A 23,193-nucleotide genomic window follows, 5' to 3' on the forward strand; every position below is an offset into this window, starting at 1 on the left:
GTGTTTTTGTGGAGTTCTCGTGCTCGGAAAGACGAAAGCTTCCGTCGTCGGAGACCAACGCATACCACGACCTCAGAAAGTTCAGCGTTTGAGGTTAGCAATCTGGTTCTCTGTGCTGTTTCATTAGTTTTGTCGATTTCTGGGTTATTTGCTATTTCTGGGATTGGTGTCTTCTTTGCTGTTCTGGGAGGGTGTAGAGTGTGATTTGGGGGTGGGTTATGGTGTTTTGACAGAGAGTTGGTATATAGGGTTTCACTAGATGGTCGAATCTGGGTTGAGTGTGTGTTCGTGTTTTGGTATTTTTCTGGGTAGCTGTTCTTGGTGTTCTTGGCTATAACTGGTGTGGGGATAGGTTAGATCCATTTTTGAGCTAACTGATTTGGGTTTTAGGGTTTGGGATGGCTAACGTCGTAGAGATTTCGAGCAGTGAGGACTCCGGGTCTGACGTGTCGTTCAGCGCGGTGGATAGAATTTTTATTGACTCGTTGCGTCCGTCTGCCCGTGCAGGAACCTCACTGCAGGAACCGCTAGAGGTCTTACGCTACAAACCATTCCTTGGGAAGTTATGGGTCGTGGTTCGCGTCCGGAGAGTTCCAGGGCGGGGGAGGCTGCCGCCGCGCAGGATAGGCGTGAGGAGCGGCTGGCAAGTAACAGTGCCGCCAGTGGTTCCGCTGAAGGGGGAGATGTGACGGGTGAGGATACCGAGTCGGCATGGGTTTTCCCGGATGGAACCCCCGTTGATGAGGCGGGAGGGAGGATGAATGCCGTTGCCGTCAATCGGTTGAAGCGGGTGTATCGGTTGCCTGGCGTGGTGAAACTGCATCCGCCGACAGTGGATGAGAAGGCTTCCATTCTGCCAGCGGGGTGTGCCGCTGTGCATGAGGCAATATTTCGTCAAGGGGTGACATTCCCGCTCGTGCCCAATCTACAGATCCTGGTGTGCGAGTTCGGCCTTGCGTTTGGGCAGATCTGTCCCAACATGTGGCGGTTTATGTTGGCGGTGAACTCACTGTGGCGGCTGTCCGGCTGCAAGGGGCCAACTGTGGCGGAGGTACTGCACTTCTACGAACTGGTGTACGTGAACCGCCAAGGTTGCAGAGGGCAGGTGAATTTGAGTCGCCGCCAGGGAGCGCCCAAGCTGATTGAGAACTTGAGGGATTCGATGTCCTACTGGCGGGGGACCTTCTGCGTTGCCACGGCGGGTTGGGAGTACCAAGCGGAGTCCAACAAGGGGGAGCCGACGTTTAGAATTAAGTCGGAGTTTCAGCCTATCCGAGGTTGTCTGGCGGTCTCCGCTGAACACGTCTGGTTTTACGTTTTGTATAGCCCTTGTACCGTATGCTAACCATTATTCTTGTTTTGTAGCGGGCTTGCGGTATACCCTGACTCGTGAGGAAGAGTGCCGCGTGGCGCGTATCAGAGGCTGTTGGCAGAATCGCAATTTGCTGGACTTCCGCCTGCTGACCGGTTGGGAGTTGTTGGTGACCTTCTTGAAGGTGTCCGTGTGGACGAAAGGGTCGGACGTACCGCTGTAGTGTGACATCTTTGGAGTTTTTGCGTACGCCGGCCTGATAGCTTGCAGAATTGCAGCGGTGAAAGGCCCTGGTCTGGACGTGAAAAGTGGACTTTGAGTTGGCGCCGGGGCGCCCGACTCCGCCCGTACCAACCTCTGTTCCAACTGTTGCATCCTCTCCAGAATTTGGGCTGTTGCGTCGCCGGCGGATCCGGCATATGTACTCCGCTGAGCCTGCCTACGCCTTGGCACAGGCGGATTGCCCTCAGTCTTGCGCTGGATTGGCGGTTCTTTCAAACGTCCTTTTCAGGTCGTCAAAACGTGACATCAGCGTAGCCACCTGTTTTTGGGCCTCAGTCTTCTCTCTGCGCTCCTCTTCACGCTCTCTGTTTGCCTTGTGAAGGTCTGCCAGTGCCAGCTCGTACATGGCGGCGAGGTCCTGGCTTGGTGGGCGGCTGCTGCTTGGATTTGCCTCACAGCCGAGGTTGGCCGGGGTGGTGAATAGTGCGCGGTTAACACCTACCGCTGGATTGGAGGGTTGGGGGATGGCGGATTGGTCTGCCTGCTCCTCAGCGTTTCCCCCGCTACCGCTAGTCATGGTAGTTGTGATGGGATGACCTTTTGTTCAAGGTGTTCCCACAGACGGCGCCAATGTTAATGCTCAAAGTCTGGCGGTAGCCAAACCTCCGTTTAACGCAGGTCCGGTGAGCGGACCGCTACTCTGTATACTCGACGATCTTCGCTGGCTACCAAATGAAAGACAGGGCGTCAGAGGGAGACCGCGTTGGACGGTCTTCACTTCTCCGATGCCTAAATCAGTTAACACATATAGGCAGCACAACAATAAATGAGTAGTAAATGCGTAAAAATGAAGAGAGAAGAGAGGACCTATTTATAGTTGAGGAGAGGTCTGATCTTCTCTCTGTTTTCGATGTGGGACTGATATGCTTCAGTTCTTAGTTTCAGTAGCTTCTGACTCTGTCCTGGCGCAGCGCGTGGCGGCGCGTCGGCGGTGATCTGGGGACGATCCTGTGCTCAGGCCGTAGCACGCCTGGCTGTCTATCCGTAGGACATTACTTTGGTGGGAGTTGTACTTCTGACGGTACAATGAGCGTAGCTCATTATAGCTAATTATGCTTGCAAATGTACATGTAGGTACAGTTATCTTCAATTAAAGTTTGGTTGTCCAAGACCTTCCTTATGAAGGAACTTGGAGAAGCTGCCTATGTACTAGGAATAAAGATCTATAGAGATAGATCAAAAGGATTAATTGGATTATCTCAATCCTTGTACATAGACAAAGTACTGAATAGATTTCACATGGAACAATCTAAGAAGGGTTTTCTGCCTGTCAGACATGGCATTCACCTTTCTAAGAAAATGTGCCCACAAACGATTGAAGAAGTGCAAAAGTTGAGCAAGATCCCATATGCATCTGCAATAGGGAGCCTCATTTATGCGATGCTATGCACAAGACCTGATATTAGTTATGGTGTAAGCATAACTAGTCGATATCAGTCCAATCCAGGTTTAGAACAGTGGAATGTTGTTAAGAATATCCTCAAGTACTTGAGAAGGACTAAAGATTTATTCCTCGTTTATGGAGGTGGTGATTTGCAATCAGAGTTGCAAGTGGAAGCATACACAGACTCAGATTTTCAATCTGATGTGAATGACAGAAAATTCACATCAGGATTTGTTTTCACCTTGAATGGAGGTGCAGTAAGTTGGAGAAGCTGCAAGCAAAGCGTTACTGCAGATTCCACTACTGAGGCAGAATATATTGCAGCTGCAGAGCCTGCAAAGGAAGCAGTTTTGATGAAAAAGTTCATCACTGAACTTGATGTTGTTCCTACCATTGAGTCACCAATTCCACTTTACTGTGACAACAATGGGGCAATTGCTCAAGCCAAGGAACCTAGGTCTCATCAAAAATCCAAAAACATCGAAAGACGTTTCCATATCATAGGGAGATTGTTAATCGTGGAGACGTTAACATTCTCAAAGTAACATATGTTGATAACATAACGGATCCATTCACTAGGCCTTTATCACAAGTAAAGTTAGAACAACATCTTGAGAAGATGGGTGTACGTTTCACGGCTGATTAGGTTTAGTACAAGTGGGAGATTGAAGGAGTTGTGTCATAAAACAATCATTTTGATGTAATTATTATTAATCAAAAGGGCAAGTTTATTGTTCATTGCTTATATTTCACTAGGCCAAAAAAGCGAACAGACAACGGACCAAATTCGTTGTGTGATTTGGACGATCTCCGTTTTGTATCGGAGCGTTGTGTGATGAAAAATGGCACAACGGTGGAAACCCGTTGTGTGAATCACAAACAGTCAACACTTATTTGGTTAAAACTGTTGTGCCTTCTCTCGGCAGATGGCAGCCACAGTTGTCGCGCAGTCATGCTGCACATGTCATTGGCATCATTCACACAACGAAAGTTGTTTCTGAGCCGTTGTATGAAAGGCGAATCAGATAACGTATTCTAGTTATTACAGTTGTGTTATTGTAAATCAGACAACGTATGTTTGTTAGAACCGTTGCATGTTATATAAGGATTCATTGTGTGAACATCCAAATTGTTACTTCAGACAACATTATTAACATTAGAAATTCTGTTGTGTGATAATCATCTTTTCTGGATTTTGTGCATTGATAATAATGCTCCATTTTACCTAATGAACAGTGACTAATTGTGTGAAGTTTACTATATTAGTGCTTGAAATCATTATCCAATGAACAATGATTAATATTTACGCCAAAAGCAATGTGATACATCAATAAAATTCCAATATATCCACCAAATATTGAATCCAAGTAACATGTCATTACTATAAAGTTTCATAGCTAGCTGAATTTAGATGATGAAAGAAAATATATTTTGCTTCATTGCTTGGTATTCCATGCTTGATCACTTAGTGACTCTTTAGGCAACATTTCACTAGATGTTCCCAAACCTGCAAACAGAATAAGCAAAATTCAAGGTTATGAAGGATTTAATCAGGTAAAATAAATGTCTGGTCATGGGGAGAGGATCTGATAACCTAGTTTTTCACTCATTTCTAAGTAATCAAAATTGCAAAAGCATTCAGATATGTCAACCAAAAAACTTGAAAACCCAGAAATCAAAAAGTTAGGGAAGTGTCATAACTAGCTGCTATCTTATCAAAGTTGGGATCCTCTCTTGAGGGAATAATACCATATCTAGCTCGAGTAGGAAAATATCTGAAGTAAGGAAAATATATTACAACTAAGCATTAACTAAAAACAGATACTTTACTTCACCAAAAGAACATAATTCAACCCAGAAAAAGTTCACACTTGACAGCAGCAAAAATGGTATCAGAAGCTCCTAACAAGGCATTATTATAATGCTTCTGGGTGAAAAGACCTCCTAGCAAAATTTACAAGTCTACAACTCATTTATTAATACTCAGATCTAGGACCTAAACCTTTACCTGCCCTCCCCACCAACTACCCACAACTCACCATCAAACCCATTAAACTATCTACCAAAGCCTTGATCAACCAAAATTAATAGAATCTAGTTTGATGTTATCAAATTCAATTTTCTCTATTGAATTATAATAACCTGTAGACTGCAGAACTACTCAGACTAGCAGAACTAGCAATGGTAAGGTAACAGACCTGCAGACTGTCAGAGACTACTCCATTATGACCATAATCAATTACAAGAGAACAACCCCCATCAGAAGCAATTCTATCAGCAATACTTTGAGTCAACTCCATTGATGCAGGGCAAACCTCAACATGATCAAGCTTCGCTATTTCTTCCATTCCAGCCCATTTGCAGCGTTTTGCCAGATAAAGCGTTGCTGGTGTAGGCTGTGAAGAAAGAACAAAACGGAACCTAAACAATGTTTATGAGTAATATATAACCCATTTGATCAGACATAATATTACATCCTTACTTTGAATCTTCTGCAACATCCACCATTTTCTCACACCAGCCACGAGAAGCCCTCTGGAAAAAAAGATTAGTGAGATTAAGAATAAGATGATACGCAGAGAATGACCATTTGAATACAAATGTTAGAAAAGACCATACAAACCTGAAATTGATGAACTGGTAAAGCATCATAAAACTCATGGGCGATGATAATAGATGGCACTAGCATGACAGTGAAGAAAATTATAGTAAACAACAGTAGTTGTCAGGGAAGAAAAGAAATCGTCATATTCAATCTTCCCATACCATACACCATCCTAATAATATGGTAAGAAAAATTCAAATAAATTACTTAGCTTCATAATGGCCCCATCATAAGAACACAATGGTTACCATATACTTATCAGATAATCACATTATGTTATGAACCAAACATTAATATGAATGATGTAAAATGAATTATAAACTAAAGCATTTTAGTGACCTGGAGAAATGTAGCATTTAGGTGACATTTGTTGCCTTAATTATGAAATGAATTATAAACTAAAGCATGTGGCCTTAATTCCAGGCTAGTCAGTTTTGAGAGAGAGACCTGCAAATCAAAATCATCAGCCAAAATCACCCCAAAGATAAATTTAAGAGTTCACAAACAAACAAATCACTTACTCCTACAGCTAACAATGTTTAGCAAACAACATAGTACCAATCCAAAAGCAAAATGGACATTATTTACAATCAACTGTGTTATTATAATCTCATTATGGAAGGCTGCATTTAGAATGTCTATGTAATTTCTAAGTCCCAAAAACAAAACATGCTAATAAATATACAACTTTCTTGGGAAAGGTTTTCTGCTCCAAAATTTTCTTAAGGTAAACATGTCTCCAGGAGGAAGGCACCTTTTTGCACTCAAGAAGGATCCTTTACAGAAAAGTTACAAAGAAAGCCATAATAAGATGATAAATGTATGGACTACTAAATTTAACCAAAAAAAAAAAATAGAGCAGATAGACACCCAAGAGATGATATCACTTAATGCAGCTTGTGCTTGTTCTTCACTTTCATCAAATGCAACATGCATGTCTTCAATTGATTTCAACAAATGACAGTTGTATTTATCAAATTATCATATTGAAAAGCTGAAATTAGAAGGAAAGATACAATGACAGCAGCCATAAAAAAAATGGATACAATTGAATTGTAATTAGATCAAGACCATCAACAAATTGTATAGCAGCAGATAACATATAGTATCTAAAGTGCCTAAACCAAATAAAATGTGAATGATTAATTAAAGAATTAATTATTATTAGACCCTGCATTCAAAATAGAAAAAGAAAGGCAAATTATTACTCACAAACAAGCATTCCATACCCAATCCCAAGTATGTAAAACAATTTCCAGATCAAAGTACTTCTCCTACTGTAAGAAAACAACTTAACAATCTACCAAATACAGAATGCACACAACCTGTATAAGTGAAATACCTGAAGGAGAATCTGGCTTTTGGTGTTATGCCAATAAATCAAACTGAGCGACTTCCACAAATGCAACTAGCTTTGAAAGCTTGTTCATATTTCCTTCCAGATCTCAGCAAGAACCTCACCTAAATGTCAGTCAAAGTTATTATTATCTAGTTTATAAGATTTAGCGGTTGTTGCAGCAACTAAAATAAGACATAAATGAAAAACTGATTTGCTATCTTTTTCTAGTGAAATTAATCTTACTTCATAAGCTCAACTTCAAACTCACAACCAATTCAAATCAAGCAAAGACTAACTCTAACAGGTTCTTGCATTGTCTTCAGAGATAAAGACTTGAAAACTAATCACCCACAAACAATTTGCACAAACTGAAAAGAGAATGATCAAACTAAACTAATAAATAAAGAAGTTGAGATCTTTATCACTATGAGAATTGAGGTTAACAAGCCAAAAATTAAGAAACCTAATGGAGGGCAACTATGTTCGAAAACACAAGAAAGAACACAAAAGAAGATACTATCTAAACCGTATATAGCATCTATAAACTCCAAGTAGGACTCTTTGATCAATCACCTCAGCTACGATCCAAAAACCTCAAATCCCAATCAACCTAAAACAAATTTGTGGAAGAAAACTCTACGATCCAAACACAAACACACTACAGAAATTACCCTAATCGAAGCTAATCTGAGAAGAACTGAATTTCTACAATAAACCCTAAAATCAATTGAGGAGATAGAGGATCCAATTCGTAAAAATAAAATCTCTTAACCATAACCCAAACTTGAAACAATCTAAAATTAAACAAAAAAAAAACTAAAAGAAGAAGGCTTACCAAAGATTATCGGCAATTCGAGTAGGCTTACCATGAGGAATTGAATTGATGTGCGTGAACGTAGGAAGGAGCTAGAGCAGCCGAAGTAGGATTTCCATGAACTCTGAAAGAGAGAGGAAGTCTATGATTTCTAGGTAAAGAATAGAGTTGGATGAAGAAGAGAGCGAGAGAAGAGACTGAGAGTGAGACAGGGAGAGAAGAGCGATCTGGAGAGAGAGAGAGAGAGAGAGGAGGAGGTGAGCGTTCAATGACCCCAGCTTCTTTTCGTTGTTTTTTTTTACAGTGATGGAATGAAGGCCCAGCCTTCTACATGTTTTACTTTAGTCTTTTTTTTTTTTCAATACGAGCATTTGGTTGTTTTTATTTTGTATTCATTCATGAATTAGACAACACATAAATAAAGTTGTGTTGTTTGTTTTGCTACGTATTAAATTTGAGCTGAGCGAGTAAGGAGGGAAAGTTCCCGCCTATATGCAAATACTTTGACAATTTTGGCGCTAGGTTAGGCATTACTCATTCATACAACACAAATAAGTCATTTGGTTGTGAGATCATCAATTAGCAGATATATTTCAATCAAAATTTATAGGTCTTGAGGGGGAATGAGTGCTATTTTGGGGCAAATATAGGCACGTCCAAACCTTTCCCTCTTGATCGTACAACACAAAGTCAAAAACTGTTGTATGATATTTTGCACGCTACTCTCATACAACAGATATAACTATTCTGTTGTATTATCTAGTATCAATTGAAAGCTGAATTTGAGTCAAGCTAGGAGGAAAATCTGCCGCTATTTTTTTTTTCATTCACACAACGAATTATTCTTGTAAGTGTTATGCAATGATCTTCTAGCTAAAAACTCATAATTTTAACAGCCTTATACAACGTAAGTTTTGTAAACGTGTTGTATGATTCACTTTCTCTCATCACACAACAAATTTTTTTTTTTCGTTGTGTAAAAAGTGTTGTATGTTAAGGTTATTGGCCTAGTGTTTAATATTTGATTGAACAAGGTCCAAGGAATATGAGTTAAAGAGAAAGTAATCTAAAGAGTTAGGTGTGTGAGACCTTTACTCTTTTACACTCTTATACTAAAAGGTTCCTAGTCATAGGATTATCATTTACACATTGATGATCCGGAAAGACTAGCACATACTATGTATGCTCAATATGGAGGATGATATGTCTCTTGTCATTCGTGTAGAGACACTAATACAAGTATGTGGGTGCTCTTATCTTAAAGAGTACACTGAACACGATCATTAGAGTTCTTGTATGGACTTTTACTTACATGTCAAACTTGAACTCTAAATTGCAATAATACAAATTAGTCCTTTGACCTGAGACACCATGGATGTCTTACGAGTGAGTGGATTAACTTTTGATGATGCAATATTATTATGTCCCTTAATGGATATGATTGATGCATTCATTGGTATAATCAATTCGGTCATAGAGACATGTAAGTGTACAATAAGGAATCTCTATCCTTATGTAAATAAGGTGTATGTTCAAAGATGTGATTCAATAAGTCTTTGGCCAAAGCATTGAATGAGATTAAAAGGGAGTTTCTAATCACATAAGAATGAAAATCACATTAGGGGATTGACATATCAATTTCATACCCCAATGATGTGATTTAGAACATCGTGTTAGAGAAGGACCGTATTGTATTGTAATTCCAATTGAATAGGTTATTTGTAATTCTATATTAACTAGGGTAGTCATGATATGTTGCAAGACGTTACTCATGACTTGTGAAGTCCCCGAGGATTGATAAACATTTATGATCCTAATAACAAGGGAGAATCAAAAGGGAGTTTTGATTCGTAAACGAAATAGAATGGTTCTATAAACTTCACTGCCTTGTTAATTAGAACCTAAGAGATCGCACACCATATAAGTGGATCATTGAGATTGTATATGAAGAAGATTAAACAAGAGTTGGTTATGACCAAATAATTAATTAGATTTATTATTTGGACATAATTAGTATTTTCGGGTAAAACCGAACCTATTGGGCCTAAACGATTGTCGGGTTTTTGGTGTGGACTTGGGCTTCACTAAGTGAGACTTAAATGAAAGCCCAAGACACATTTTTAGTGGCCAATAACATGTATAGACCAGCCAACATATTGGCTTTGTGAAAGTCAATATTTCACTTTTAGTAGTTGGAGTTATTTCCTATTATATAAGGTGAAAGCATGGAGAAAGAAAAAGTGAGTGTGTCTTCACACTATCATCTTTTAGTTGGTAGGAGAGAGTTCTCCCTTTGTCTAATTGCACAAGTTGGTGTTATAACAAGGAAGGAAGAACACTTGCATACTTCTTCCTTTCCTTTCATCTTTCTTCATCTCTTGATTCACTTGGTGAAAATCCTTAGAGGCCACATCCTTTTGTGGCTCTACTTGTAACATCAAGGAGGAATCTTGATAGGAGCATAAATGTGACAAATATAATGTGCAATCCTTTACAACTAAGAATTTCCTTTAAAAAGTCAGTTTTAACTTTGTTTTCTTTTTAGGTAGTTTGTGAAGTAGTTTAAGAGAAATAGGAGCTTAAAGGGAGCAATGGAGCCATGGATCATCAAGTACTGATGTAGAGGACTATGATTGATCAACCTTTTGGCCCTGAAATACAAGGGAAGTCCACAGAAATCTTTGTGCAAACACTACACCAATTTCAGAATCAGACAACACATATAAGACGACAACAAACATTTTAACTGTCGTCTGATTTAATCAGACGACAGCAAGAAATATTATGTCGTCTAAGTTTTCGAATTAGACAACAGTTTTTTCGTGGCTCTTGTGCAATAGCATTTCAGACAATGGTTGATTTTTTTGATGTTGTCTGAATGAATTAATTCAGACAACAGTTATTATGTGATGTTGTCCAAGATTCATTTATACAATGGTTGATTTTTGCTGTTGTCTGATTATTTTCAGTCAGACAACTGTTATTAGGTGTCTGTTGTCTAATATCTCGTAAGTCAATGGCTACTGAAAGATGTTGTGTGATTTAAGTGGTTCAGACAATGGATTTTAATTTGTCTGTTGTCACATGAGTTTCAGACAATGCACCTTATTTGATGTCGTCTGAGTTTTAGATTTTTTTTTTCGATACAATCAATAGCTGACTTTAGTTAGGGTTTGACTTACACTTTAACACTTTAACACTCTAACACTTTCAACTCTTTCCCTCTCCATTCCATCGAGCAAAACACCCACTCCCGCCTCCAGCTGAAAATCACTCTCTCTCTCTCTCATCCCTCAGTCCCGCCCTCAGCATTCCCTCAGCCCCGCTCTCAGACCACGAAGCAGTTTGAAGGTAGATCCTCTCAAACTTAACCTCCATCAACAACAGCTTCATGGTCTGGAACCCGCCGGAGTTCGTCCGGGACCTTTTGCCCAAGTACTTCAAGCACAATAACTTCTCCAGTTTCGTGAGGCAGTTGAACACTTACGTATGTGTTTCCATTTGGTGTTCAAGGTTTATGCCTTTCCATTTGGTGATTGATTTTGTCAATGATTAAGCCTATCTTTGCAATCTGGTTTATTATTTGCTAAAATATAATCCGGAGTTAGGTGTATGAGGGTGCCGAAAAGAAACCAAGATTGTATGGATGATGGGGAAACCTTGAGAAAAGAGAAGAAAAATTAGTGTGAATCCTGAAATCCTTTTCGATATCATGTCCCAGTAGGTTGTTAAGAGATTTCAGGCAAATAGGCTTGAAGTGCGAAGTGTTAGATCTGTTTTTTTTTGGGTTGCCCAAGCTCTGCTCCGACTCATTCACCCTGCTCCAGATTAGTAAGGCAAAAGGATTCTGCGGCAGAAAGCCAGAAAGAAGAAATTAGAAAAAAAAAAAAAAAAAAAAACGCAGTTGCACACGATCTCCAGATTAGAGGAGAACTGCCCGGGCACGATCTCAACACAGACGGAGGCTCAGGACGACGTGGGAATTGATTGGAGTATAAATGGATTATGCAAATGGAATTGCCCGGGCACGATCTGCATCAATACTCATTCCTCTTCCAATACACGGTTATTGCGAACGTAGAAAACAAACACAGAAAATAGAACAGAGCGGAATCAAACCCAGAAGGAGGGGAAAGAGAAAGAAACAAATCGGCTGACAGTTTGCAAACTTGATAATTCCCATTGGGTAATTTTCAAATTTCATTTTTCATTGATTTTCAGATTCAATTGGTTATCTTTTCGGGTTTTCTATAATCCAATCCACGGGTTATTGACATGGGTGAAACCTGTCATTGGATTACGTTTAATACTTGAACGGTTAGTTCAGTTCATCTCTATTCAAAACTAATTGGCTGTTCATATGCCTTCACAATCTCATATTCACTTGGTTTTTTTTTTTTTTTTCAAGAGTAATTGTGAAGTTTGCTGTGATCCTTGGGTAATTCAGAAGTTTGCTGTGATCCTTGGGTAATTGATTGCAAGTATGTATATTCACAATTTTGGTTCGTTTGTTTACAGTTAGTTTCAAATGAATAAATTCTTTTACTTATGGAACATGTGCATTACATTTATTTATCTTTGGGCTTTGTTTTGCTCAAGTAGTAGGCGAATCCACTTGAGCGTTCTTTTAAGGAATATTTGTGTTTGTGTTCTAAATTGTGCTTTAGTTGTGTTATTCCTAAAGGAACGAATTGTTTTGGGGTTTGTGTGTGAAGGCTATTACATTACATGACTACAAAATATGTTTTAACCATGTATGTACAGGTTACAGACTCCCTTAAATTTCAAGCTTCAAGAACTCGATCTAATTGTTAAGAGTAAGTTTCAGAGCATGGGTTTGGGTCCACAATTCTGATGGTGAAATATGAATGTTTATGTCATATTGATTGTTTCCGGTAAAAGTCTTGAATCCGTTTCTTTATGTGATTGCAGCTAGATGTGCAGTACCTTCATCTTAATGCAGCTATTGATTCCAGCATAGGCCTTAACCTAGCCCCTCTTTTTACAGTTACCAGCAACAATTGGAAGTAAGGATATTAGTTTGTTTGGTGAAATTGGAATTGAAGTCCATATTAGGTATGCCATTACATGCTTGATCAGCGATTCAGTTGGTTTGTAGTTTTCGATTGCACTAAATTTATGATGCATTAGCAATTAAGGAAGAATTGCTCGAAGCTGTGAGGAATTAAGGAGCATATTGAACAAAGGTTATTACCTGATTTCTAGAGTCTGTCCATCTTTCTAATTTTTCTTTGTCAATTTTTTTGTTATCACTAAAATAAAATAAATGTTATGTTCACTATATACGTAGGAACGACTAATTGGTTCTGCAGATTAGGGAGACAAAGGGACCAAGAAATTGAAGGCAAGAAGGAAGAGCATAAACTGACATGGTGATGAATCTAGCTCCCATTCTTCTTCTTTCTTCCTGTTTGTTTATTTTTTTTTTTTTGTGGTTTTTTAATTAGGCTCTTTGGCTTAGGTTATGTGCTATGAGTTACTTTTGTTGGATTTAGTAAGATAAACCACTAAGAAGGGAAGTTGTCTAGACAACTGTGCTCAATTATGGTCAGATGGCATGCAAACTGTGTTCTTTTTATTGCTGAATTCTCATATAGCAATTGCAATTACCGAAATCATGCAATACCATATGAATCTTATAATCTGTAATATCATATCTATTTGTTTGTTGAATCTCTAATAGATGTTGGTTGTTGTTGTTGTTGTTGTACTAACTGTGTTTATAAGTTCATGCCTTCTGTGTATTAAAATTCTTCTTTTAAATATATTTACTTTTGATTTGTGTAGAAAGACAACTCATAGGGGTAGAACTGAAAGCATATCGATAAGGACCTGTTGATCCATATTCAAGGTATGCTTTGCTTTGTTGTCGATCCATATATATTTGTGGATCCATATATATCTCTTTTTTTTTTTTTTCCTTTTGTCTTTCTGATGCTTCAATAATCATGGGTTACTTGCAGCATGTATATATGAATGGCAGATTGGACAGTAGATATAAAATCATGCTCAGCTAGCAAAACTGAAAGCAGATCGATAAGGACCTATTGATCTACATTCAAGGTATGCTTTTTGTTTCAGTTGTCTCGAAGTGTTAGATCTATATTCCATAAACTTATGCTTTGCTAAGATCTTAGCAGGTAGAATGGAGTAAATTCTTGTAAGAACTCTAATTTGCATTTGATTAATTGAACGCCTTTATCTCTAATATTTCTACAATCTCTTTACAACTTCTTAAGATATATAATACTAATATATAATGTATTCACTCATCTGTACATTATTATATGCAGGTTCTTACCGAGGGTAAACAAAAGGAAGTACTTAAAGCTGACGGTGCATTGTTTTCACATATTTGTGAGGTTTAGGCAAGGTTAATGTGCATCACATTTATGGACAAGTATCGTGGGGGTTAATGTTGGGATAGAATGACTTTGTTGGATATATGGATGAATGTATCAAATCTTTACATAAATAAATGTGTTTTGGGTTGTCATTTGGATCCCATATATGCAGAATGTAGGTCTTTTGAATGTCTCTCGGACCATTCTATTCCAACTAAAAACTATTGTTCAATAATTGATCATCATAAAATGTCTAACAAAAATTGTTGTATGAGTCATCTAACTATAATACTTTAAGAACTAAAAGAACGAGAAAGCCATTGTCCAGCAAATCAACAAACAATGGTTTTTTTTTAGAAATCTATAGTATCAATAATAGATAGACAATGGGATTTGCAAGTACATATTGTCTGATCAAGCCTTCAGACAACAGCAAGCATATAAGCCCCTGTTGTCTGGCACAGCCTTCAGACAACAGTAAGTATATAAGCTGCTGTTGTTCTTCGTGGTATTCAGACAACAGACATGATAGTAGCTACTGTTGTACTAAACTTTATCAGACAACAGTAAGTATATAAGCTGCTGTTGTTCTTCGTGGTATTCAGACAACAGACATGATAGTAACTGCTGTTGTACTAAACTTTATCAGACGACAGTTTTCTGGTATTGTCTGATTATGTATCAGACGGCATTGAGATAGACAACAACAATGCCTATAATCAGACGACAGTGAAAAACTGTCGTCTGATTGAAAAATTGGTGTAGTGAAAACAGTTGTTGCAAAGCAGAAAACTGCAGTTTCAGAATAAGCTTTCTGGGAACGGTTTTGAGGAGCAATTCTTGCATTCTTCCAGATGCACCTTTGCATAAAGGGCCAGCAAACCTTAAAGACATGATGTTATACTTCTATCCGGCTCCAACAATTGTTTTGGACACCTAACAGATACAATAAGATCAATAATCCAACTCTTAACCAAATTAGTTCCAAAACACAGAGTTCTTGAATCCTTACCATTACTCGATACAAATGGAACTGACCCAGCAACTTCTTCTCTTCTACAAAACTTCAAATCCTCTGGTTCCAAAGCCTAGGGTTTTCCAAAGTCTCCCAAAACACAGATTCCTCAAACCTCATATGATTCCATTTAAACAGCAGAAATTAGGGCTTTTCAGTCTTATCGAATTGGAGGCTTTAACCAAAAGAGGGTACGATAATTACCTAGTAAGACGACGGTCTGGAAGTCCGGCGGCGATACGCGGTGGCGCTAGGTCAGCTCACGCGCCAGCGGCGGGGCTTGCAGTGGTTTTGATCGGAGTCAGGGGTCCGAAATTTGGGGGTTTGGGAGGTCATGAAACGGTGATTGTATCCATGTCAATGTTGTAGCTCGATTCAGACCAGAAATTAAAGAACGAAGAACCACATATCCTCCTCTCCGGCGATGGCGCTTACGGTCGTTTCCCGACATCGATGGGTGATGAGGCTCATGGGTTTCGCTCTTGCTTGTCTACTGAGTCAGACGGTGGTGTCAGTGTGGCAAGGTGATGGTCGGAAGTCGACGAAAGAGGATGGACAGTGGCGTGAAGACTTTGGTGGTCGCATTTGGACGCTGACATTGATTCATGCCTGTGATGCTTCTTGGTCGTTGATCGGATTTGGGCTAGGGTTGGATTGGTAGTGGCGGTGATGTTTTGTGGTGGCTGGAACTGGTGTCTCTAAAGGGTAGACGAGAAAGTGAGAAGGAGATATGTGGCACCCCGACGTAGGATACCACAGCGCCGTGACCTTAAGCCAACAAGGAATCGTCACGTCACAAGGACGTTCCGAAAACCCCGCTAACCTAAAGCCACTAGGCCTTTTAGAAAAAAAATTTGAAAACCTTATTTCAGGAAATTGAATTTCGTCAAACACTTTATAAATAAACAACCCATTCATTTTAAGATAGAAGGTAGCGGTAAGTCATAAGGGAGAAACAAAGGTAAAGTAACGCCTTAAGGCTTACAACACAATTTGTTTAGAAATCCGAATGTGAAATACAACAACGAAAGAAGAGACACGCCCCAGGTGTGCGAGCCTCTCAGAGTCTGATAAAGCTCATTTATTGAAAGTAGGAAATGCGATCGAGAAATGGGAATACCAAGTTGAAAACAGGATTCTTGGAAACGACACCGAAACACGAACAGTGCCGCGTCACTAGCTCCTAGTCCAGCTCCTCCACAGTAGGTTGCTTATTACCTGAAATGTAGGGGTGAGCAATTCGTCCTCGCTAGCCCAATAGGGGCCGACCCAACCGATGCTAGGTTTGAAAATACGATACGAAAACATACATATATATACGCGCGTTGTAAAAACAGTTCAAATCAAGGCAACCAAAAATATTCATCATACTTTATCATATGCAGTATGCTAACACCAAGTCTGAGCTCAGAGATACTTACTTGCAGGGTTTCCAACTTTCCCAGTGACCGAAACCTCGGTTCCCTATACTCGGTAAACCAGGCCAACTACCAATCATAGCCTAAATCCATCAATACTCGTAATTTACTTTCCTTACCGGCTATGGGTAGCGAGAGTGTCCATTTACTGGTCCAATGCCATATGACATCACTGTCAATTCCCTACGTACACTACTAAGGTGACACGGGCTCGACACAACATATGGTCATATCGCCCCTCCGGAGGTTCACGGTTTCGACACCATAGGAAGCATAGCTCCTATCACTCTCAGGTCACTAAATAAACATATCTCCAATATACAAGCATGTCTAGCCTCGGATTTTATCTCAACAATTAAATATTAACAACAAATAAGGAAACATTTATCTCGAGGCATCAACAATGACAACCAAAAACAATGCAGGATTTTTCACGCAACAATACTTATATGTAAGCATAAACACACAGAAAATGCCACTAACATGGAAGGGACAGCTCACCCTACCTGGATGTAATAGGCGTGTCCCCACTTTGGTCCGCGTCACTAAAGTTTCCTACACGAACTCGACTCCCTGATTGAATAATTAACCCGTTAATAAACATTCCTTTTAAATATCACTTAGGTAATCAATATTTCGCGCATCTAATAATCCCGTTAATCAAAATGAGGCCATCTAAAATCTATAAGTTCCAAATAGGCAACTTAAATTGAATGAAAAACTTTCCTTAAGCAAGCATTCTCCTTTCAAAATTAACACCAAATCTTGCAAAGAAATCTTGGAATAAATCCGTTTAAAGATTAATTGACATTTAGTCAAATAATCTTCTCTTGACTACCATTTTCGGAGAATAATAACTCATCCAATTTATTCTCCAATAATTCTTTCTCAATCTTTCCTTTCTCCAAAAATAGCCAAATTAACTTTTATTATCCTTCCTTTGTAATTTCCTTCTTTTCCACTTCCACCTTTTAAGTCCAATTAATCCATGCCAAAAATCCTCCTCACTTTTCATTATTTTCTGTTTGGTCAAACCCTCCTTTAAATAGGATTTAATTCCAATAAATTACCAATATTTCTTTTCTCCACTTTCCTTTTTTTTTTTCAATTAATTAAAATAACTCTTTTCCTTTTTCTTTCTCTTCCTCTTCTCACTCTTCACCATGAAACATTATTCTCAACCAAAAACAACATGCAAATGAATTTAAATAATCCAACTCCATGGAAAACCATTTTACTCCATTAAAATCGTCAAAAATGTAAGAATCTCACCGGTCAATCTTCATCCCACAAACCTTACCCTTAGGATTTCACCAAAAACTCAATCGATCTCCTCCTTGGCTCCTTTGACAACACTCTAACTCTACATAAAACCAACATGCAAATCACCATCTTATCAATAAACCCGAAATTTCAAGGCTAGGGCATGAAACCTTACCCAAAGATGACGATTTTACTCTTCTCCCTTTTGATTATGACTATGAGCTTGGAGATATCTCCAAATAAATCTGAAATTTATACTTGCATGTCACTAAATCTTGACCCAAAACATAATAGGACCTCGGATTCAAGCCTAGAATGAAGAATCTCACCTCAAATCAACCTATGAACGAAGAAATCTTGAAAACCCCTCTAGTTTGCTCTCGGGTTTGAGAGATTTCATGGCTTTGAGGCTTGATCTCATGATATCATGCTCGGATTTGGGTAGAGGAGAAGAAAACAAGAAAATTTGGAGGTTTTGGCGTTTTCCGGCAGCGGCGGACGGTGGTCGACGACGGTGAACGGCGGCCGGTGCGGCGTTTCCGGTGGCTGGGCGATTTCCGGCGATCGGGTAGAGAGAGAGAGAGCATAAATGAAAATGAGGCTAGGGTTGGTTTTGGTGTTGTTTAGTTTCTATTTATACCCAAAACGAGAAATGACAAAAATATCCTTCTATATGGGCTTTGGGCTGTAATCTGATTTTCACTATAATTTCTAACCTATTTGCGAGCCCAATGCACAAACACCAAATCCAACTTCCAATCATTATTTCCTTATCGAAATTCCTCAACATCCCAACACTTCCGAAAGTCGGTTTTTCGTCTAATCCTATAAATTAATCACGCCTTATTTCCTAATGGCCTCAATAGTTTTCCTATGCGCGAAATATATATCAAAAGTAAATGAAATATTACGGGGGCTCACAAGATAGGAGAGGGACGCGGCCGAGAGGGGAAGAGAGAGTTTTGAGGTTTCTAGGGTTTTCTCACCCTTTTTATTTATGGCTCGTGTGAAATGTTTGTTTTGCCTTCGCGACAAATTACGTAATACTCCTAGCTGATTTCTTTCGGATTTTCGGGCTCATTTCTTTTCTCGTTTTTCATCAACTTCTTTATTGCTTTCTCGACTCTGTCCTAGGCCCGAAACTCGATTTCCCAAAATCCAACTTTGTTACAACTCATTTATCGTCTTCAAAACTTCAACAAACTACTGCATCACTAAACTTTTGTAACCTTCTAGGCCCAATTGGTAGTCTCGATACTTAAAAATGTCCAAAATCGATTCCTTTACTAAAATCACCTTGAGAAAAATCTTATTGGCAAAAAATTACCTTCGGAAATTAACTAAAATTTTCGGGGTCTCACACTTAACTTTGCACATACAATTCTACAACTTCAACAATTTGAGGAACATCAAATTATCAATTCGTACTCAAAGTTTCATGTCATGGTCGGAAACTGGCCAAGGAAGACCAAAACAACCACCATGTACAGTAAACAGACGATGGTCAACCAACTCCCAAAACTCAAATTCTTCAAATCTCAACCAAATTGAAATTCAAGCATACATAGAGGTAGACCTCAACAAGGGGATGAAGATGGATACTTTTTTTGTCGCCAGCGCCGGCTTGAATCGCTGAAACACACAGAAAATTTCACCAAGAACCTGTGAGCTTCAATTCATCGATATCTATCATATTTCTCCAGATTTCGGACACCTCCGATGACGAAACAGGTTGGGTTTTGAAGCTCTTGAGGCGTACTCCAATCCGTCAAAGTTTCTTAATCCAATTTGAAGAGTGGAGTAAGAATCGAAGATTTGAAATTTCTAGGGCTTGAATTTCGACCTCTTTCCTTTTGAGCCGATTTCCGGCCAATCAAGGTAATTCTGGACTTTTTTGTAGTTGGGAAAGTAGTTGGGCTTGTTGTGATGAAGATTTTGTTATAGATATTGTAAACCAATTCGGGGGTTTGCTGGCGACGCATGGGGCCCACTCTCCCCCATTATTGGTGGCGCGTCGGGGGCACTTACGATCGATTCCGGCCATCTATTTTTGCTAGTTGGATTTGGCTTAGCGTATAGAACTTGTGGGTATGAGTTTGGTAGAAATTGGAGGAAGTTTGTTATCGATTGGGAATTTACGAAGTTTCGAAGCTTCGAGTGTTTATTCCGGAAATCTGACCGTTGGATTTCCCTCATTTCTGTTCTAGAATGCTAGAATTGATGAAACGATGTTGTTGGTGAAGTTCAGAACTTGTAGATTTTGGAGGGTCAAAGATATAGAGTTTTCGGTTCATTTATTATGAATTTATTTCAAACTTTCCCTTTGGTCATTTAAGTTGTATTTTTGTGCACAGGACGACGTATCGAGCCACTGCTCGATAAGGAAACCTTTATACGTGACTGCCGACTTTATACTGTGAGTGAACTTTGATTTTAAATGATGCATGCAAATATTTTTGGAGTTATTGATTTATTCATTTATCGTTTCATTTACTGAGCATATATTTTAGTTTCGGATTATAATTTGATTTATTGATTGGATTTTCTGTCATGATTTTCGGATATGAGTTTCCGATGCTTGGATTTGAATTTATGATTTATGATGATTTTCGACGAGTTATTTTCCTATGTGATTTATGGAATTAAGTATATTTTTATTCGTCAAGATTTCTGGAAGATTTTCAAAAATGGGATTTTTGATGGACTTATATCTATCTATTTTTGCTCGCTTATTTGTTTATGGATTCGAGAATATCTTGGCATGTGGGATACATCATTCATTCATTTGATTACTCATGAGATTTTTCCTAGTACGGTTGGGAACTGGACTCATGCATTTATCGCTAGGTCTTGGGGAAGACTTATGGATTTTACTGTTTTTGAATGTTTTCTTCACCATACTTAGGTGCTTTATTAATTCTCCTCCTCACGTGGGTTGTAGTCGAGCTTTATTAGTTCTCCTCTTCACTTACTTTGTGTTTGTGGGTGATAGTCGAGCTTAGAGCCTGGGAGGCTCCTTTGTCATATGGTGATTCCTTCTTCCTCATACTCTACTATTACTTGACTAGAGGGGCTAGTCCGATTTCTCTTAACCAGCGGGGCTGTTATGTTTTCACGAGATTTTGAGTTTAAAAATATATGTTTTATAAACGTTGTATGCATCGAGGTTTTGTAAATCATACAAATTGTGGAAAATATTAAAGCTTATTTCATTTAAATTATCTTGTTTATTTATTTTTGCCACTCATGCTAACATGTTTTTCAATACCTTCCCCTAGGCCTTTTGGTTTCAAATGCCCAATTTGCAGACCAAATTAGTTGAGTTCGGGCGTACATGGAGTTGAGGCATAGTCAACAGCACAGCTCCCGCGTATTCATCGTATTTCTGTTTTCCTTATTTACCTTTTGTATTAGAATTGCTCTGATAACCTGCGGGATTAATGTTATTAAGTTGAGACTTGTACTTGTGAAATGGGAGATACTGTGATTTGGGGAGCAGGGTGGCTTTAGGAGAATAAGGATGGATTGTTTGGAAGTGTAAATGTCTTATCTATAGGTTTTGGGTAATCCATTTTTAGGGATGACGTCGAGAGGAAGCCGTCAATTCTCATCCGTCGCAGTGGCTAGAATCGAAAAACCTCAATTGAAAACCTTTTTGAGTTTTGTCTTGCCGCCGTCGTTGCTATTTTGGAGAAGGGAGGACTAAGTTCCGCCAAGAAGAAGAGAATCGTGCCGGTAGAATGCTTGGAGGTGGCTAGATGACGGAGAAAAGATCAAGTTTCCGTTGCAATATTCGGGTCGAAGAATCGGGTCTGAGTCTGGGCGAATTCAAATCTGATCCGCTATATATATATATTACCTGCCCATGGTCAAGAGTAAATGGTTTTTAAAATCAACGGTCCAGATTGCGTTGCCATAATATCTGTTTTTAAAGAAATTTTTGGATAATACTAACTTCCAAAAATCACTAAAAATATTTTAAGTGTCCCAAAAATCCTACAAAAATTACTACGAACTCTTAACGACCTCTAGTTTAATCCTACGAGCTCGAAAGATAAAATTTGACAAACCAAAATTTTAAATAATATTTGAATGCTATAAAGAGTTTCAAAGTAATAGAAATTAAAATAAAAATAGCTCGAAAATATTTTCCCTTTCAAAATTAGGAGACCAATTTTCCAAGATCTTATACATATCGACATTGATTTTTTCGTCTTCTAGTGCGTTTTGCCCAATTTTGTTCCTTTTGGATCTCCAATATCTATTTCGATCCTGACCATTGATTTTCTTCGCTTTTTATCTTCAGGAATGAAATTTTTTCCGAATGTCAACTTTGATTTCTTTGTTGACTCTTGTCCTTTTGCCGGAAATGCTCGATATTGCTTCAAATCCAACCATTTTCACCCAAACAATCCAAGTACCTCCATTATATACAACATTAGATTAGGAGAGCTCTGAGATTAACAAGGTTTAGGTTATTAGGGGGCAAAAATATTGTGTACTTAACACTAGCTGCACTATCGTTATTTGCTAATATGTTGGAGCCCTCATAAGTTTCTTTAACAACCTTTACCAACAGCAAGCCCATGAACAAGGGTGTAACTGTAGAATCACTGTAAATCTGTATGTAATTAGTATTTTTATTTAATTAAGATATCCTGTAATTATAGAAAGATTGTTTCCTATTAGAGTTAGACTACTCCTTTTTACTTGTATATATACCCCTATTGTGGGATGAATGGAATTATTGAATTAACCCTAAATTGAAATATTCTTTTCTACAAGGTATAAGAGCCAGGTTCAATCCTTTGAACTTGCGCCGCGTCATTTGAATCTTGAATCCCAAAGAACACCACAAACCGCTGCGTACCACCACCATTGAAATCAAACCATCCCTGAATTTCAAACCACCATCACCCTAGAAAACCCAATCCTTCAAAAATCCTGAATTCCTCAATGGCCAGACCTGTAATTGAAGGTGAACAGTCAAATCCCAAGAAGGCAATGGTGCCATATATCCTCACAAGTCATCCATCACCACTACACCACCCAACAAGATAACTCTGCGTTCCCAACAAGTGTTGTCTTGAATGAATCCAACTACACCATATGGGATCCTCTCATGCGGATGCACATTGGAGCACGAGAAAAGGTTGGTTATTTGATTGGAGTGAAGGCTGAACCCGCCATGAATTCTGCAGAGTATGAAGCTTGGGCCACAGATAATGAAAAGGTGAAAAGTTGATGGTGTCCTCTCTTATGACCCAGTATATTTGTCTTCCTACTGCAAAATATATTTGGGAAGATGTAGAGAAAACTTTTTATGATGATTTTGATGAAACCCAGATCTTTGAAGCAAAGCAAAATGGACGGCCAATTCCTACCTACTACAATGA

At 38.8% G+C, this 23,193-nt stretch overlaps 1 protein-coding gene and 2 long non-coding RNA genes across 8 annotated transcripts; 2 read left to right on the forward strand and 1 right to left on the reverse strand.

Annotated features, from left to right (window-relative positions):
- Positions 1–4,018: 4,018 nt before the first annotated feature.
- On the reverse strand, positions 4,019–18,424 carry LOC133720042 (uncharacterized). Of its 6 annotated transcripts, none has more exons than XR_009851648.1 (9): positions 18,127–18,424; positions 17,973–18,042; positions 17,807–17,897; positions 17,041–17,107; positions 6,926–7,044; positions 5,602–6,030; positions 5,461–5,513; positions 5,177–5,374; positions 4,019–4,485 (listed from the first exon to the last, which is right to left on the reverse strand). XR_009851648.1 is itself a non-coding variant. In XM_062146234.1 (6 exons), exons 3-6 carry the CDS (start codon positions 5,665–5,667, stop codon positions 4,444–4,446), a joined length of 384 nt encoding a protein of 127 aa, XP_062002218.1. In that variant the 5' UTR covers positions 5,668–6,030; positions 6,926–7,044; positions 7,758–7,917; the 3' UTR covers positions 4,029–4,443. The 6 variants fall into 6 exon arrangements, 2 of the variants coding, with proteins under 2 accessions (XP_062002218.1, XP_062002219.1); XR_009851647.1 differs by having other exon boundaries at positions 4,024–4,485; positions 5,177–5,399; positions 17,835–17,897; XR_009851646.1 differs by having other exon boundaries at positions 4,025–4,485; positions 5,177–5,399.
- Positions 12,144–12,940, forward strand: LOC133720361 (uncharacterized). The gene is made up of 3 exons (XR_009851818.1): positions 12,144–12,203; positions 12,501–12,553; positions 12,669–12,940. It is a non-coding gene; the product is annotated as an uncharacterized LOC133720361 (long non-coding RNA).
- Positions 13,544–14,233, forward strand: LOC133720604 (uncharacterized). The gene is made up of 3 exons (XR_009851945.1): positions 13,544–13,608; positions 13,721–13,820; positions 14,051–14,233. It is a non-coding gene; the product is annotated as an uncharacterized LOC133720604 (long non-coding RNA).
- Positions 18,425–23,193: the final 4,769 nt, after the last annotated feature.

This window comes from Rosa rugosa, chromosome 7 (assembly GCF_958449725.1).
Source record: "Rosa rugosa chromosome 7, drRosRugo1.1, whole genome shotgun sequence".
Classification (NCBI taxonomy): Eukaryota; Viridiplantae; Streptophyta; class Magnoliopsida; order Rosales; family Rosaceae; genus Rosa; species Rosa rugosa.